Here is a 19,905-nt window from a genome sequence, read left to right as displayed (position 1 = left end):
GTGTTAAAGAAAGGTTTTGTAATTCTTTTCTCCAATAAATATATTCTTGATTTAAACAAATGCTCTTGTTCGTAATCCTATCCATGATTTTTTTTTTGTCATCATTGTTTATTAAAGATGAGAAAATAACAAGAAAAACTAAAAAAACATTAGGTAAACAAGTAAAATCGATTTATATTTCTGAAAACATAATCCTTTTCTTTGGGGTTAACTGAGTACAAATTTAAAGTGTTCAATTTGCTTCTTACCCTTAGATAAACATGTTGCTTATAAAATAAACAAGAATTGCTATTTTCGAAGAAAGGGAGCAAGAAATGATATATTACTTTTTGGATCAAATAAAGTGAAACACACAGCATACGATTATATTTGCATCCCTTCCCCTCCTCCTGGATGAAAACTGACCAATAAATCAGTTCTGTATCAGCAAGCTTAATTGACGACAATTTTTCCCCTGTCATAATATCCACGTATATTCTACATCCAATATTATGATGAACATATAGAGCAGCCGCGCATCTAAAAAGATGCTTATAAAATACACACAAAAAAGTTTGGGGGCTAAAGTAAACATTGATAACGATTCACGTGAATTTTAAACACGCAGTTGTTAATAGAGATAAAATTCAAAACAAGGATGACAATATCCATAACATGACAGGATAAACATCAAAGTACGAAACACCAAAGTATCTTTGCTTAGGTATGTCGTTTCTACAATTTTTTGTGTGGATATTTTATGATAATTGTATGATACTTTAGTAAGCTTAATTAACATAATAAGCAAACTGAGAATTATCAATTGGGGATTTTTTTTTTGAAAATTGTGCTCTAAAAAAACTACATTGCCTAGGTATAAAATATCCGCCTGTCAAAATAGACATTATTGCTACAAAAGTGCTACAAATATGCTTAGTTTATCCTATAAAGTATAAGAATTCAATAACAACCCATTCTAATGATGCATTGCATGGGACTAGGTATGGTTTTTGGCCATTTTTCTATCCTTCTCTATCCCTTCCAAAGTTCAAATACAGTGCCCTTAAAATCTAGTGACGCCAACGCTAGTTATTAAAAAAGGAAAAAATATGTATAATAAAGAAACCAATCAAACAGAAGGTTAAGTAGGAAAAATAATCTTTATGTATAAACAATTAAAACATAGTTAAATGATACATATTTTGCTAAATAATGACGTAGGATAGAATTAAGTAAGCACAATTTGCTTATCAAGTTACATTTTTACTCTTTTACATAAGCAGCCAAGTTTATCAGAAAACCGCAAAAAAAATAAATCCGCAAAATAAAGATTAAAAATATGCGAAGCTTAAATTAAAAAAGGCAACTAAATCGGACAAGCCTTTTGGGAGAACCTAGGCTACAAAAAGATCTTGTTTTTTACGTTATGCTTTTATTAAATTTTTGTTGAATGTATATAAACATAAAAGACACAAACGTAAACACACTATGCAAAACAAAGATAAGAGGTATAAAAAATATACATATAAGTTTTAATGGTACAACCCCTCAAATCACTAGAGGACCACCAAAATTAACCCCCCCCCCCATACCTTTTTGAAATACAATATATCTCTTTAATGGTTGGGTTAATTAACGATTCTTGAGAACCCCGGGAGGTAAAAGAAAGCCAAACAAAATAGGTGCAATCTCAATTGGTTAAAACCGGCTTTTTTCAAATCAAAATTCAAGGGAAGAAGGGGGGTAGTGGGGGAATTACACTCGTATTATAGAAGATTCTACTATATATATAAATCTTTATAATACGTAGGTATATAATAGACTAAATAAATAATGATATTATGAATAATATGCATAGCCTTTATAATGTGTTTCTCCATTCTTTGTACTTTTTATTATGGAAACAGGTTATTTATCGCATAGTATTATATTCAGTTTTCCGCGGATATCAAAATGTTGAATTATAAGATTAAAACTGTTAGCACCAAGATGCCAATGACATAGGCTAACAAAATTGGTTTTAAAACTGTACATTTTTAAACTCGTAGAAAACTGGATGTAATATTATATGATATATGACTTTTTCAGTATGGCTTAGAGCCGGTTCTTATTCAGCGGATATTAATAGGTTTAGAAGCCATACTGGAAAACATATTAAACCTAATACTATTTAATTTAAGCTAAATCTATTGAGTAAAAAACTTAATTAAGCATGAAAACTGCAATGATGAAACAGATGTATTAATAAAAGGTATATAACAGTTCAAATAATTACATGACCTTTTTTTAAAATTTTGCAGTTATTACAATTAGTGTATATTTATTATGTTAGGTATAGGATTAGGCATGTCTAACATTTACAAAATATTTTAAAGGAGTAGAATGACTTTTGTCCATCTGACTGCATGAATCTTAAGATCTTGCTAACTGCAGGACCAATTTGGCTCTGCTTTTGAGAATATACCAAATAGGAAATAGCATAAAACCTGCTAATGATAATTTTCTGAAAATTGAGACGTTTTAAAGATCTTATAAGACAAACAATCAACCACACATCTAATTGCTTAAATCATTGATTCCTAAGCAACAAGCAAGAAACAAATACTATCAAATTCATTGTAATCAGGCAATTCTATATTTTATATGACATAATCTTTTGCTAGGAATTTGCAGGGATCTTAAGGGATAAGAAAATGGATGATAAATTGATGTCCATCTCTAATTATAATTAACAATATTACCCCGTCTGTACCTAGAGTAAAATAATTTGTGAAAAAGTTGTACAACTCAATCTAAATTTTTCAGTCCAATACGGTTTGGTTAAATTAAGGATTAAGGAAGAATAAAATAATCCAATGTTTTAAAAATTGGGTGATTCTGCAGCGATTCGGTAAAATGCAATTAAAAAATTCTTTTTCATATTTTCAAATTTTGGGATTTCATCATTGTATTAAGTAAAATGTGTCATACCTTAAACTGAACTTTAAAATTGTTCATTGAACTAAAAAAATTGTCGAGAAAAAACTGTTAAAAAGTTGTAGCTAAGACTAAAGTGCACGTTGCAGTACACGTATAAACTGTTGCTATTTCAATGGATATATGATATACGTGGATATATTGACAGGGGAAAATTTGTCGTCAATTTAGCTTGCTTATATGGACCTCATTTATTTGTCAGTTTGTTCATCAAATAGGAGAAAAGGGAAGGGGGGGGGGGGCTAAACGGGCTGGAAGGGAGTAATAGTTATTTTAGCCAGCTGAAGGCAACAGATTATCTGGTGCAAAATCCACAAAACAATATATCGATTGTTATTTCTTTGGTACCTAAGTATAAGCATGATGTTAAATTATGCTTCTCTTTAAAGCAAAGCTTTTGTAAACCTAGTGTGTTGGTAAGTACGTCCGTTATTACGTTAGAATTGACCTATCTATTTGAAACTTGGCATATTTTATACAAAAGTATTATTCATATAGTGTAGTAACTCTGTAAACATTAATAGTTAGTAGGTATACTAACAGTCCTTTTAATTCAACTGATATGATGCTTTTTATATCAATTTCATTAGAGCTAGTCCCAAAGGTGTGGTACTGGAGGGGTCTCCCCCCCCCCCCCCCAATATTTTTACCGGGTGGGAGTTAAAGCTTATTTTTTACGGGGGGTGGGGGGGGGGGGGGGGTCTCCAAGTCATCTAGAAAATTGCTTTAAACCACCGCAAAACCAGTAGCTATCGAGCCAAATCGGTTTAGCGGTTACTGAGAACTTAAACTTCAGACAGACAGACGGTATATGAATTCAGCATTTAAAAAATAATACGTAAGCTTAATATTATGGATGATGTCATTCTTGTTTGAGTTAATTATTTTCCAAAAACAAATTGTGTTTTGGTAAGTCAAGCTAATAATCAATTTTACTTGACTAGCTGACGGTTGCATAGTAAATAACTCAAATTTGTCATAAAGAACATTTTTTTTAAAGTTGCGTAATAACTTTTCAAAGAGTAGGTACCTAGTTAAAATATTTTTAAATACAGGGATCTAAAGGGATAAGACAATGGCCGATATAAATTGATGTACTGTACATCCCCAACGATGAAACATAAGATTACTTGTAGATTGCTATTAGTGGTTGAAACGTTTACACACTCAAATAAATGAACCAACCAATTGAAAGGGGTAGTTGCACTAAATGCATTTGAACTTAATTTAGTGAACCGCATATTTTTTCCTAGTTAATGGGTTAAACTGTAATTTAAAAAGACTATTTTCAAGTCTTGATATTTTAATAACTGCGTGGTAGAAAATTTAAATTCTTTCAAATATATGCCATATAAATGTAGTTTAACCCATTAACAAGCTTACAACATTAGTAGATTTTTTTTCAAACCGTAAAAATCTAGCTACCCACTAACCTATAGGGTTCAGAGGGAAGCTTCATAAAGGTCATTGAATCTTTATGGGTATACAGACAGGTGGACATATTTAGGTTATAGAGTAGCTAATATTTGTAAATGACGTAAAAAAGACATTTTTTAACAGTTGTTGAAAAAAATGTTGTTTTTTTTCCCTTATACCTAGTGTATTCTTTTTATATGTGTTTATAAACACAGCGAGATTATTTAAGTTGTGAAGTTTCTCTATAAGTCAGTTGATCGGTCGGTAATGACGTTGTTACATAAAATAAGAAAGTAAAATACAGGGAGGGAGTGAACATTAGACAGTAAAATTTCCTTTCTCTAAAAATTAAACACTTTAATACTTCTTTAGAGAACATTCATTTATTCTTGATTAGTTGGTACTAGGGTTGGCAATCCGGAATCCGGATCCGGGATCCGGAATCCGCCCAATTTTTGGTCCAATTTTGGAATCCGAATCCGGAATCCGTTTTTTAATAGCGGATTCCGGATTCTTAATTGGTAGACTAAAATTAGCGTATTGAGTTTTTTTGTGTCAACTCCGCCTTTTTGAAGGCAAAGATTATCATCATTACATATAATATCTTTTAAAATTTGGTTCTATTCTCGGAAGTGAATTATAGAGAACACCAAGAACATTAATTTTTAGGACATATGTAACACTTAAATTTTTTAATGTTTAAAAAAAGCCTTTAAAAATATTGCTAGAATCCGGAATCCGAATCCGGAATCCGCCAAAAATAAGAATCCGGAATCCACAAGGAATCCGCCACTTTTTTGACGGATTCTTTTAAGAATCCGGAATCCGAATCCGGCCCAAAAATTCGACGGATTGCCATCACTAGTTGGTACAAAATATGAGTGTCCCAACTTTCACCAACAATTTTAACTTCAAATAATTGGGAATGGACTTCAATTTATCGTCCATTGTCTTACTCTAGTAATCTTATTCTCAATTTTATTTATGAGTAGTACCTAGTATGAGATCAAAACAGATAAAAAATCAGGGATCTTAGGGATAAGACAATGGACGATAAATTAATATTCATGGCAATTATAATTAACAACATTACCCCTTTTTTAAAAATTATAGCTTGATAAGTTTGGACAACAATTTTGAAAAAGTGTCCAAAGTTTTTAAATAAAAAATAAGAGAGTGTGATTATAAAACTTTGGGTACAATTATAATATACAGCCTAATGTCCCCTCCCTCCCTGGATTAAATGTTTAACACATTTTCATTTCTTTGTTTAAATTAGGCTAGGGAGTTTCCGTAATTCAAAATAAATAAACAAAGAAAAATAAAATATCAATCTTTGAATAAAAATAGAAATTTTTTAAAAATCTTAAATATTAGTGTCTACACATCTTAGGAAGGGAGGGGACATTGGACTGTAAATTATAAGTGTGCCCTAAGCTATATCATACACGTTCTTTTAATCGTTGGCTTGAGCGCTTTGGACGATTGATTGAGTTGTCAAAACTAGCAGCGTCTTAACTTTTCCATCAATAATTCTAATCTACAGAAGAGGTTATTTTGTTTCTCGTATTTTATTCTCTTTTGTGTTATTCTTTAAGATCCCAGCAAGTCTAAGGGGGGGGGGGGGGGGAAGTTTGTACACTTATAGGAAATGAAATTCAGTACCAAAGTTTGGGAGGGTCGTATGGGCTTGTTTTTAAAGTTATCAACCTAATTCTTTTTGTAGGCTCTCTTATATGACTTGATATACACGTATTTCTTTGAAAATTGAATTTCGGTACTTTCCTTCTAGGGGCTTGTGGAGCAAAAGACCCCCCAAAACACTAAAAATATGAGTTCTGACCTTATTTTTAAAGATAAAGACCTAATTTTTTCTTTATAATACTTTTTTAACATACCCGAATCAACGAACCATTACAGATTTCATTTTGGGACTTTCCTTCTAGGGGCTTGTGGAGCAAGAGACCCCCAAAACACAAAAATATGAGTACTGGGCTTATTTTTGAAGATATCGACCTGATTTTTTTTATAATACTTTTTTAACATAACTGAATTAACGAACCATTACAGTTCATTTTGGGACTTTCCTTCTAGGGGCTTGTGGAGCAAGAGACCCCAAAAACACAAAAATATGAGTACTGGGCTTATTTTTGAAGATATCAACCTGCTTTTTTTTTATATAAAAATAATATTTAAACATAACCGAATCTACGAACCATTACAGATTTCATTTTGGGACTTTCCTTCTAGGGGCTTGTGGAGCAAGAGACCCCCAAAAATCATAAAAATATGAGTTGTGGGCTTCTTTTTAAAGATATCAACCTGATTTTTTATATAAAAATACTATTTTAACATAACCGAATCTACGAACCATTACAGATTTCATTTTGGGACTTTCCTTCTACAGGCTTGTGGAGCAAAAGACCCCAAAAACACTAAAAATATGAGTTCTGAGCTTATTTTTAAAGATATCAACCTGATTTTAAAAAAATAATACTGTTTTAACATAACCAAATTAAGAAAACATTACAGATTTCATTTTGGGACTTTCCTTCTAGGGGCTAGTGGAGCAAAGATTCCAAAACCACTAAAAATATGAGTTCTGAGCTTATTTTTAAAGATATCAACCTGATCTTTTTAAAATAATACTTTTTTAACATAACCGAACTAAAAACCATTAAGGATTTCATTTTGGGACTTTCCTTTGGGACTTTCCCAAAACACTAAAAACATGAGTTCTGAGCTTATTTTTTAAAATAACCTGAGAACTCAATTTATTTTGTTTTGGAGGTGTTTTACCCTACTTTCCCCTAAAAGGAAAGTGCCAAAATGAAATTATTAGTGGCTACCTAGTTCAAACATGTGAAAAAAGTTTTCATGAAAAAAATCAGCTCAATATCTCTAAAAATATTTTTTGTGGGTCTTTTGCCCCACTAGTTTCTAGAAGGAAAGTCCCAAAATGAAATCTGTAATGGTTTCTTAGTTCGGTTATGTTAAAAAAAGTGTTCCTAAAAAAATCAGGTTGATATATTTAAAAATAAGGTCAGAACTCATATTTTTAGTGTTTTTGGGGTCTTTTGCTCCACAAGCCCCTAGAAGGAAAGTCCCAAAATGAAATCTGTAATGGTTCGTAGATTCGGTTATGTTAAAATAGTATTTTTATATAAAAAATCAGGTTGATATCTTTAAAAATAAGCTCAGAACTCATATTTTTAGTGTTTTTGGGGTCTTTTGCTCCACAAGCCCCTAGAAGGAAAGTCCCAAAATGAAATCTGTAATGGTTCGTAGATTCGGTTATGTTAAAATAGTATTTTTTTATTATATAAAAAAATAAGGTTGATATCTTAAAAGAGAAGCCCACAACTCATATTTTTATGATTTTTGGGGGTCTCTTGCTCCACAAGCCCCTAGAAGGAAAGTCCCAAAATGAAATCTGTAATGGTTCGTAGATTCGGTTATGTTTAAATATTATTTTTATATAAAAAAAGAAGGTTGATATCTTCAAAAATAAGCCCAGTACTCATATTTTTGTGTTTTGGGGGTCTCTTGCTCCAAAAGCCCCTAAGAGGAAAGTCCCAAAATGAAATCTGTAATGGTTCGTTAATTCAGTTAAGTTAAAAAAGTATTATAAAAAAATCAGGTCGATATCTTCAAAAATAAGCCCAGTACTCATATTTTTGTGTTTTGGGGGTCTCTTGCTCCACAAGCCCCTAGAAGGAAAGTCCCAAAATGAAATCTGTAATGGTTCGTTGATTCGGGTATGTTAAAAAAGTATTATAAAGAAAAAATTAGGTCTTTATCTTTAAAAATAAGGTCAGAACTCATATTTTTAGTGTTTTGGGGGGTCTTTTGCTCCACAAGCCCCTAGAAGGAAAGTACCGAAATTCAATTTTCAAAGAAATACGTGTATATCAAGTCATATAAGAGAGCCTACAAAAAGAATTAGGTTGATAACTTTAAAAACAAGCCCATACGACCCTCCCAAACTTTGGTACTGAATTTCATTTCCTATAAGTGTACAAACTTCCCCCCCCCTTAAGTTTTTTCATTCCTTTAAGTTATTTTTAAAGGAATTCGCTGACTATATGATATGCTTGCTTAGCCTAAATTCGAATATTTAAAAACTGAATTAGATCGGATTCAATATTTTATTAACATTTCATACCTACTGATGTGAATGTCTGTTTATATTCATGTGTTACTTATGATATCTAAAACAGCTGGACCAAAAGTTTAACTGTTTAGATTAGCATTTTATTCTAATTTTAACTCTTATTTTTTGGCGCTTTAATTCTTTTTACTTGTAATTTTACACACACACAAAATTTACTTCTTTAAAACGATTAAAATCTCCTAATACCATTTTTCCTCCAAGCATCTATGTAACAGGGATAGTTACATGTAATATAAAATCTAGTCTGCATTTAAATGTTTGACTTTTAACAGATGACAATATAAGAAGTAGAATAAAGGAACTTATTTCTTAAATTGATCTATCCCTGCATCCGAGTGAATGCAGTATTTAAAGGGAACCTAAGGGATAAGACAATGGGCGATAAATTGATATCAGTCCTCAATGATGAAAAATACGATTAATCCTTTTGTAGATTATTTTTGACACTTTTTAGTTTAAACAAACCAGTCAAGAATTATTAAAGTTCCCAAAGTTTTTAAGTTACTCAATAAAAGGGCATTTTTCATAAATTTAGGTACCAGTGTAATTTCCAGAGCAATGTCCCCCCCCCTCCCTCCCTGAGAAGTTGAAAACTAGAGTACACGCGTCAGTTCACCTTTATGAAGCTTGACAAAGATGACAACATCCATAAGTAGCGAGGCACAACAAAAAACATGAAATGAAACGGTTAAAGTTAATTATAGACTAAAATTAATTTTTATGTCTTTTGAAGCATGACGAACAAGACATACAGACGAACAGAACAATATATAGACTAAATGCTCATATGTTATGGGAATCTTCACTGAAAATTTCAGCTCTCTATCTTCAATAGCAACCAAGAAAATCACATTTCATCCATAAAGTTACGGACCGACAGACAGATAAAGAAAATTATAGAGTAGCTACGCTACCAAAAAGAAATTGAACAGGAGGAGGAAAAAGAAAATGTTTTTAATGTCACATCTTTGAAATGCTCATTATTTCACTTTTTCTCGTGCTAAGCTGCTCTTTAAGTCATTCCCCACTATAAATAGCCTTAAACCAGCCCCGAGAATAGGATAAACTCCATTGGAAGAAAAAACCTTATTTATTTGACCATATAAGGGCTCTAAAGATATTCAATTGACCCTTGAGAAGCTTCACTGTAAAGGAGATATATATCGGTTAAGCGGTCAGCGATCTTGCGTTACAGACATACATCCTGTTACTTTTATATGTAAATGGGTAACGATGCGTTCACCAAATGAAAAACATGTTATTTATTGCTATATTTATGGGTGTGTCATTCAAGTTTCTCTCATTTAAATTCAAAAAGTATTATTCATACAATATAATCAACACGGAAATTCTGACTTTTACTTTATGTTGATTGGAAAATCCAAGATGTAATTTCAGTTTATTCATTGAGATATCTAGAACGGACGAAATACAAGAAAGATTATGTTTAAAGTACATAATGTTATTATAAAAAGTATTAATAAAACAAAAATGCTAGGTACCTATGTTATTAACTTGAGTTGGTTTGTAATTGATCAGCCAATAAAATATTTCCCCATTTATGTTAAAGTCTAAGTACTATTTTTTTACTTTCCCTACCCATATTTTTAATGCTAGTTTATCATGAAAATTTTGACTCTGGCAGCCTCATTGAATTTTATAAATAAATGAAACAAACTTTGTTAAGGCTAGAGAGAGATATAGTCCATCATACAACTACTATTGTAAATGACTAAAATGCACCCACTTTCTTAAAAAGCTCTGTGTAAGTACTTTAGCAAGTTATAAAAGTGGCAGCACTCAATTCAAAACCATTTCCATTTCCTACCTATGTAGGAATTCATTCCTGTACATGAGCGAATGAAGCTTTTAACATCTATCTATCTATGGATACCTGACATGGAAGGGAGAGGATCTGAGGGTACCATCCTGCCCCTCGATAACAATAACATCGATAGCACCAGTTAGTGTTGCTGCATTGATTTCCGAGTAAAACTCCTAAAAACAAAATCAAAATTCATTTTTAATATAGATTAATATCACGACATTCTGCGCTAATACCCAAAGTATTAAAAATAGCCAAAATCATAAAAGTTGCTTCGTTCTAGTACCTTAAGTCAAGGAATAAATTTTAGATATATTGTCTCATCTCTATATATATCTGAGAATCCAAAAAAATTTCCTAAGGTAGGTTTTCTCTTATACCATCAACTAATATTTTTCGTCTTAATCTAACAACCCAATACCAGTTTAAGTGTATCAGACTGACATACCCACAGACTTGTAAATTGTAGGGCAGCTGCGCTGCTGCAAAATTAAATTGCTACCTTAACATTCTTGACTATATTTGTGAAGAAGCTCATCCTGTTGAAAACTGAAGCCGCCGCGTAAATCGGATAGACATAGGACCTGCGGGCTAGGACTTCGAGCTCCGTAGTGATCCTAGATAGATAGATAGATAGGCGAGGATTAGATAGATAGATAGATTATGAGATTAGATAGATGCACATAGGACATGCAGGCTAAAACTTCGAGCTCCGTAGTGATCCTGAATAGATAGATAGGTGAGGATTAGATAAATAGATATATAGGTAGGTTATGAGATTAGATAGATGCACATAGGACATGCAGGCTAAAACTTCGAGCTCCGTAGTGATCCTGAATAGATAGATAGATATATAGATAGATGAGATTAGATAGATAGATATAGGACCTGAGGGCTAAGACTTCGAGCTCCGTAGTGATCCTGAATAGATAGATAGATAGGTGAGGATTAGATAGATCGGTGATGAGATTAGATAGATAGACATAGCACCTACGGGCTAGAACTTCGAGCTCCGTAGTGATCCTGAATAGATAGATAGATAGGTGAGGATTAGATAGATATACATAGCACCTACGGGCTAAAACTTCGAGCTCCGTAGTGATCCTGAATAGATAGATAGATAGGTGAGGATTAGATAGATACACATAGGACATGCAGGCTAGGACTTCTAGCTCCGTAGTGATACTAGATAGATATATAGGTGATGATTAGATAGACATATCACCTACGGGCTAGAACTTGGAGCTCCGTAATGATCCTAGATATATAGATAGGTGAGGATTAGATAGATAATATTTAGATAGATGGAGAAACGTATAAACAAAGATAAGTTTTTTTATACCTACCTAAAAAAAGTTGATTATTACTTCAATCTATTACTAACAGATTTTTAATAACTATAGATAATAATTCAGATAATTTATTTTTTTTCAAACTGACTCATTTTATAATATGCATTATTTGTAAAGATAAGATAAATTAGCTGCATAAGATTAAGATTAGTTGAGAATGTTAAAAAACGTGTGAAGATATTTGTTTAAGTATCCTAGCAAAAATTCTCTGATAAAATTGCTAAAAAATGCTACGTAAGAGTGTCAAAATAGATGGTAAATAAATAAACAAATGAAATAAAAAAAAGATAAAACAAGAAAAATCTAGATTTGCAATTTTCTCCGCGCCAGGAATTCGTGTTTATGTCTTGCGTTATTTTCCCCCCGACTTTCCCCACCTTAGGATCTATCCACTTAACCTCTGTTGGAATGCTAACCTCCCCACCTACAAAGAAGCCGGCCTCCGACATAATAGAGTTAAAGGGGAGTGTCCATGAATGTGATTTTAAGATTCATAGTAAAAAAATGAGCTAAAATCAATAACATTAACTACCTATGTATTAGAAAAGTCTTGGGTAGGTTCAATGGGGAAGATATGTGTTTACATACTTTTTAAAGTAACAGGATGTCTACAACTAGTGTGCTAGAGGGAAAAATTATCGGTTATTCTAAACTAATAGTTCAAATATTCAACTTTTAGATTTTAGGATAAATAAGAAACACAATTTACCTACCCCTCGTTCATTAACCCAGTTGCAATGTTTGTATTACTTCTTATAAATACATATTTGCACATATGGACATTGAGCAAAAAAAAACAAGTTTTTGCAAAACATGGGGAATTGTATGGATTTTACGTGTTTTATTGCTTAAAGTTAACTAGAATAAAATTCTATGTAAAACCAATTTCAAAAAATAAATGTATACTATTGTGCAAGAGTAAGTTTTTTTGTATTAAACTTAAGATCTTAATAACTACTGAACTGATTCGCGCGCATCGTATTACAGACATCTTTCTGCGTATATTAAAATGAAAATAATATGAGATTAAAACCAGATTTGTTAGCCCCGACGAGGCGATGGCCTAGGATAACTAAACAGAAATAAATTTTATGGTTTATATTTAAGTATTTGTAGAAAATTGTCTGTAATACGATGCCATACTGGAAAAAAGTATACTACTTATATACCTAAGAACTTACCCTTAAGGATCAGTTTTAGAAATTTTGTTGCGAGGAGAAATAAATTCAGATCTTCTCAATAATTGTTCAGCATCAACTGAAAAAAAAGAATTGTATAAATTTTGACGCTTTCAATTGATATGCGCGCCTATCGAGCAATGAAACTCTAAAACACCACTATATTTTTCATAAAAATAGTAACATTGTGGGTATTAATATTTTAACCTAAGCGCCTAACTAAACGGGAAGTTCAAAACCTACATAACCATAATATGCTGTCTTCTAACCCTTCAGGACCTATAACAGTAGTGCTTACCTGCGGGTGGGGGGGATACCCGTTACCCCAATTAAACCTAACCTAAGTAAAATAATTAAAAAAAACCTCTTAAGGGGATCCTTTATATTATTTTTATAATTTATTTAAAACTATTTACACAAATAAATGAATGTACAAATATAAATATAAATGGGAAGATAAGATTTTTTAAACCCTATTTAGTACCCAAAATCAATAGCGTACTCTTTGACCTAATTTCATTTTTAGAAAAACAAAGCAAACCTTAATAATTATTTTTGGCCCTAAAAATGGTTTGTTTTTGAACCAAAATCAATTAAATTACAAATGGTAGTAGAAGTTACTTAAACGGAAGTTTCAGTTTCATTAACCTTGACGAAGGTCCCTTAAAACGCACATTTATCGATTAAAAACGTATTTTTCACACATTTAATCTATTTTATTGAAAAATCAGAAAAAAAAACCTACCTATCACAGACTAAGTCATAATTTGTTGTTGTGTAGAGCACGAAAAAACACAATTCTAACCCATTTTTAGGCTCTCTTTGTTATTATAACTTAATTATGGAATGTAAAACTATAACGTAATTTTTAGTTGAAATATTCAACTTGGCTGAATTATTACTGAACTTTACTGAACAGACGACAGCTAAATATTTTTCTTCCTTCCTTTTCCGAGGTGGCCAAACTTAATTTGGGGGCCAAAATATAATTAAATTAGAAAATTTACAGAAAATGCGGGAAATTATTTTTAAAGATATTTCGAGGATTTTATTTTTTTTATTAATTTAAAAAAAAATATTTTGCGCATTTTTTTGGCCACTTCTAAAGTTACATGGGACGAGACGGTACAAAATGTAAAGAATCTGAGGCTAGAAATACAGTCAGGAACAGTACAAAATAAAAGTACAGGGCAGGACAGACAGGCAGTACAGTACATTATAACAACAACCTGAACCGTAAGAGCAAACTTGAACAAAACAGCTGATATCTAAGGCGTGTTGGTACAATTTTTATAATTGTTTTTATGCTTGCAGCAGACCAAAAATTTCCATGTTTCATAACCAAAAAAATCCATTCACATTTTCGCTAAAAAAACAGCTTCAATAAAAAACAATTGAGATTTTAAAACTAAAATAGAACATTTTGGCACCATCCCAGTTGAGGAGTGAGATTCTACCCCATGTGAAAAAATAAACCCCCCCCCCCCGCCATCTGTAAAAATAAACCCCCCCCCCCCGGCATCATGTGATTTGTACCCCATCTTAAATTTTGGTCCCTGTAATTTTCAATGTATAAAACAAAGCTTGGTGGTAATAAACTATGAGTTATAGGGGTAAAATATTACATATGGGGTAAGTATATAAAATATGGGGAACAAAAATCACACATGGAGGTCCAAAAATTAATATGGGGTCATTTTTTCATGATGGGGTAGCTTCAAGTGCTTATATCTGGTGAACCGTAAGAGATAGAGGCCTAGTTGCTTGACTGTGGTAACTCAGATTTAAATAAGGAAGCCATTTATGCACATGGGGGACCAAAATATGATATGGGGTATTTTTTTCATGATGGGGGTAGTTTCAAGTGCTTATATCTTGAGAACCGTAAGAGATAGAGGCCTAGTTGCTTGACTGTGGTAACTCAGATTTAAATAAGGAAGCCATTTATGCACATGGGGGACCAAAATATGATATGGGGTATTTTTTTCATGATGGGGGTAGTTTCAAGTGCTTATATCTTGAGAACCGTAAGAGATAGAGGCCTAGTTGCTTGACTGTGGTAACTCAGATTTACACAAGGGAGCCATTTATGCACATGGGGGACCAAAACATGATATGGGGTATTTTTTTCATGATGGGGGTAGTTTCAAGTGCTTATATCTTGAGAACCGTAAGAGATAGAGGCCTAGTTGCTTGACTGTGGTAACTCAGATTTACATAAGGAAGCCATTTGTGCACATGGGGGACCAAAACATGATATGGGGTATTTTTTTCATAATGGGGGTAGTTTCAAGTGCTTATATCTTGAGAACCGTAAGAGATAGAGGCCTAGTTGCTTGACTGTGGTAACTCAGATTTACATAAGGAAGCCATTTGTGCACATGGGGGACCAAAACATGATATGGGGTATTTTTTTCATGATGGGGGTAGTTTCAAGTGCTTATATCTAGAGAACCGTAAGAGATAGAGGCCTAGTTGCTTGACTGTGGTAACTCAGATTTACATAAGGAAGCCATTTATGCACATGGGGGACCAAAACATGATATGGGGTATTTTTTTCATGATGGGGGTAGTTTCAAGTGCTTATATCTGGAGAACTGTAAGAGATAGAGGCCTAGTTGCTTGACTGTGGTAACTCAGATTTACATAAGGAAGCCATTTACTCACATGGGGGACCAAAATATGATATGGGGTATTTTTTTCATGATGGGGGTAGTTTCAAGTGCTTATATCTGGAGAACCGTAAGAGATAGAGGCCTAGTTGCTTGACTGTGGTAACTCAGATTTACATAAGGAAGCCATTTATGCACATGGGTGACCAAAATTTGATATGGGGTATTTTTTTCATGATGGGGGTACTTACAAGTGCTTATATCTGGAGAACCGTAAGAGATAGAGGCCTAGTTGCTTGACTGTGGTAACTCAGATTAAAGTAAGGAAGCCATTTATGCACATGGGGGTACATAAATTAATATGGGGGTTATTTTTCTATGATGGTGGGTAAAAATTGAATATAGGGGCCAATTTTTTATGATGGGGTTGGGGGTTGAAATTAGGTTAGGTTAGGTGAAGTTAGGTTAGGTTAGGTTAAAATGGGTTAGGTTAGGTTAATATGGGTTAGGTTAGGTTAAGATGGGTTAGGTTAGGTTAAAATGGGTTAGGTTAGGTTAAAATGGGTTAGGTTAGGTTAAGATGGGTTAGGTTAGATTAAAATGGGTTAGATTAGGTTTAGTTGGTTCATGTTAGTTTAAAATTGGTTAGGTTAGGTTAGGTTAAGTTAGGTTAGTTTAAGATTGAGTAGCCCTGCAGAGTTAGGGTCTCCTGCACAGGTTAGGTAATATTGAGGAGCCCTGCAAGGTTAGGGCCCCCGGGGGGGCCTAACCTTGCAGGGCTCCTCAATATTACCTAACCTAACTTAACCTAATTCCCTCTCCACCATAACAAATGGCCCCTATATTCAATTTTTACCCACCATCATGAAAAAAAACAACCCCATCAAATTTTGGTACCATATGTTCATGAAGGGATTAGGAAATATTGAGTAGCCTTGCAGAGTTAGGGTCTCCTGCACAGGTTAGGTAATATTAAGGAGCCCTGCAAGGTTAGGGCCCCCGGGGGGCCCTAACCTTGCAGGGCTCCTCAATATTACCTAACCTAACTTAACCTAATTCCCTCTCCACCATAACAACTGGCCCATATTTTCAATTTTTACCCACTATCATGAATAAGAAACCCCCAACAAATTTTAGTACCCTATGTTCATTAATGGCTTCCTTATGTAAATCTGAGTTACCACAGTCAAGCAACTAGGCCTCTATCTCTTACGGTTCTCCAGATATAAGCACTTGAAACTACCCCCATCATGAAAAAAATACCCCATATCATATTTTGGTCCCCCATGTTCATAAATGGCTTCCTTATGTAAATCTGAGTTACCACAGTCAAGCAACTAGGCCTCTATCTCTTACGGTTCTCCAGATATAAGCACTTGAAACTACCCCCATCATGAAAAAAATACCCCATATCATATTTTGGTCCCCCATGTGCATAAATGGCTTCCTTACTTAAATCTGAGTTACCACAGTCAAGCAACTAGGCCTCTATCTCTTACGGTTCTCCAGATATAAGCACTTGAAACTACCCCCATCATGAAAAAAATACCCCATATCATGTTTTGGTCCCCCATGTGCATAAATGGCTTCCTTATGTAAATCTGAGTTACCACAGTCAAGCAACTAGGCCTCTATCTCTTACGGTTCTCAAGATATAAGCACTTGAAACTACCCCCATCATGAAAAAAATACCCCATATCATATTTTGGTCCCCCATGTGCATAAATGGCTTCCTTATGTAAATCTGAGTTACCACAGTCAAGCAACTAGGCCTCTATCTCTTACGGTTCTCAAGATATAAGCACTTGAAACTACCCCCATCATGAAAAAATGACCCCATATTAATTTTTTGACCACCATGTGTGAGTTTTAACCCCTTGCTTCAATTTTAATATCATAGCATTGTTTGCTACCCCATCTGTGTTTTTCAACCAATCATCATGTTTGTTGACATCCAGAAAAATGTATATTATGTAGTTCAATAATCTGCCACTAGATGTTCCTATTTCAAACAAACTATTGTTTTTTTTTCATCAATGGAGCCAAATTTTTATCTTAAAATATTAGGTAAAGTAAAGTATTAGAATATGTTGGTGATTTAGTATAAAAAAAGTCTTAAAAAATAAATAAAAAAAATAAATAGAGGCATTTTCAAATTTTATTCAAAATATAGGAAAATATAGAAGAGTGAAAGGCATAGCTTCACTACAGTGGAGTATGGTAGCTTATGCTACCCTAATATAAATTCTTTCGCGCGAGGCTCACCTTGCAAACCCCTCCAGACTCTCCCCTCCCCCCTACCCAGATTTTATTTCCCCTTCTGCCAATCATTCCCCCATCTGTCAAATCAGACCCCACCTTCCAATCCTGGCCCCATGTTCCTTTTTAGACCCCATCCTTCATTTTTGTCCCCTGTTCAATAATTTATCCCTTCTCTGACATTATTTTGTTTCTCTTGGAGAGGTACAAAATATGAAGATGGGGATAAATTAACATGATGGGGACAAAATCATAAGATGGGGTAAAAATTTCATGATGCCGGGGGGGGGGGTTTAATTTGATAGATGGCGGGGGGGGGGGGGTTTATTTTTTCAGATGGGGTAGAATCTCACTCCTCAACTGGGAACTTGCCAACATTTTTTTTTACATTTTTATAAAAACAGAAAATTTATATTCACTATTAATATTTTATGGATTATTTGTCTATGGAAAAAAATCAGGGAAGGTACGGCAACAAAATCAGCTGATTTGACGGGGGCCCTCAAAAAAGGGGTGACTTTGAAAGCTGTTTATCAATAGGTATAAAAAAATTAGATCTTCAACACCAAATTAAATAGGAACAAATAGGAACAAAGCAGAAAAACAATCCGAACACGAATTATTAAAGACAAAATTCTTCGTTTCCTAGATTTTTTCAAAATTAGACGGAAAATTGCGTATAATTGGTTATCTAATAGGATAAATCTATTTGTTTATCATCTACAGCTAGCTAGGGAAGGGGAAAGGAAAATGGTAAAGCAAATTTGTCATTTATAAAAGGAGGTAATTCAACTTGTAAGGTGCACAAACTCTCGGCAGGCGGATAGACAGACAAACAAACACGGATCTCAAGTAATTGTGTATTAAATATGTCCGTTTGTTTTGTTAGTCCGTCAGTATGTTTTAAGCGGGCGGGAATGTACAAAATAAGACGAGCCTCAGAAAATCACGCCATACCATACATCTTTTTTACTATGTTTCATAGACTTAAAATGTTATACAGCGCTAATTTATAAAAATTTTCATTTGTTATTATATTAATTTTCTTTTGCGAAATTATTGTGTGTGTAGGTCCGCAAAGATCTCTCAAACGGCTGAGAAAACAATTTAATTATGTAGGAAAGTGTAGTACTATTGCTCCAGAAAGGCTTTGATTTTTTTTATGAGGGGGGGGGGGGCCGGCTGTGACCTCAACCCAAAGAAATATAGCCCCTCTAAAATATCCCCCATCCCCCCCCCCCCAAAAAAAAGACTTTTTTCAATAAAACAATAAAAAAGTTTTATTTAAAATTTTCATTGATATAGTTTCTTTTTCAGAATTAAATCATGTGAAAAGGGGGCTTGGCTAAAACCATAATTACAACCCTTATAAGGTCTTTTAGTTCTAAACTTAATAAAGAGTGTTAATAGCTTATGGAAAAGAAGTAGAAATTATGGAAGGGGGGAGGGTGCATTGGGTGGTAAAAGTTGTCAAAGTTAGAACCAATCAATAAAAATCTAACTAAATAACCAAAAGTTCTTCAATCAACGAATGAGAAAACGTGTTTGAAAAGCATGTATACCGGGAAAATTTAAAGTCCAATCTCCCCTCCCTTTTTGCATGTGCTACTATAGATGTATTTGTTCATATAAAGCTGCGCTAATAATTAAATTGACATATTGTCCTTGTTATTTTAAGGAAATGTGAAAGTCGGAACAAAAGAAAAGAATGTGTGGTGATTCATCAGACATTATTCAGGAAACAGGGATAGATTAATTGCTAATAAAACAATCTTGCATTCAGTTCTCATTTGAGAAATTAATTTATTTTTAGACATACTTTGCGGATTCAGTGAAAATACTAAGATAAAACCCAGTTTTATTATGCCCTGAGTGGCCCAAGGCCCGGTTTAATATTTTATTATTTTTAATTTAATATTCGTGGAAAATTGTTTGTATTATGATACTATACATGATTTCTTAGTATGGCTAAGAACCGGTTCTAATCCAGCGGATATTAATCGATTTCGAAGCCTTACTGGAATTGTTATATTTTGGTTGAAAATAAGGTATCAAGATTTGATTGTTAATAAGTCAATATTATATCCTTTCAGCTCTGAAATTATCGCACCATATTCAAAGATTTTTAAAGTAT

General features: G+C 33.3%; 1 protein-coding gene and 1 long non-coding RNA gene across 5 annotated transcripts in view; both read right to left on the bottom strand.

Annotated features, from left to right (window-relative positions):
* Positions 1 to 19,905, bottom strand: part of Lpin (phosphatidate phosphatase LPIN) — a 52,758-nt gene that overhangs the window by 27,627 nt on the left and 5,226 nt on the right. For 3 of the 4 annotated variants that reach the window (XM_080177243.1, XM_080177245.1, XM_080177246.1), the window contains exons 1-4: positions 13,646 to 14,260; positions 12,904 to 12,979; positions 10,873 to 10,987; positions 10,440 to 10,543 (exon numbers count right to left, since the gene is read on the bottom strand). In XM_080177243.1, coding sequence (XP_080033369.1) covers positions 10,440 to 10,543; positions 10,873 to 10,908 — 140 coding nt within the window. In that variant the 5' untranslated portion in view covers positions 10,909 to 10,987; positions 12,904 to 12,979; positions 13,646 to 14,260. Of the gene's footprint in view, positions 1 to 10,439; positions 10,544 to 10,872; positions 10,988 to 12,903; positions 12,980 to 13,645; positions 14,261 to 19,905 lie in introns of those variants that run through there. The other variant, XM_080177244.1, reaches the window with a different exon arrangement.
* The window catches only part of LOC145332292 (uncharacterized), a 90,228-nt gene continuing 72,746 nt past the window's right edge, over positions 2,424 to 19,905 (bottom strand). The window contains exon 4 of the long non-coding RNA XR_013884122.1: positions 2,424 to 2,435. This is a non-coding gene — a long non-coding RNA (uncharacterized LOC145332292). The remainder of the gene's footprint in view (positions 2,436 to 19,905) is intronic.

The sequence above is a fragment of the Acartia tonsa genome, chromosome 11 (assembly GCF_053477335.1).
Source record: "Acartia tonsa isolate MP-2025a chromosome 11, ASM5347733v1, whole genome shotgun sequence".
NCBI lineage: Eukaryota > Metazoa > Arthropoda > Copepoda > Calanoida > Acartiidae > Acartia > Acartia tonsa.
Note: the sequence above shows the minus strand (reverse complement) of the source record. Positions and strands in the feature narration are given on the sequence as shown.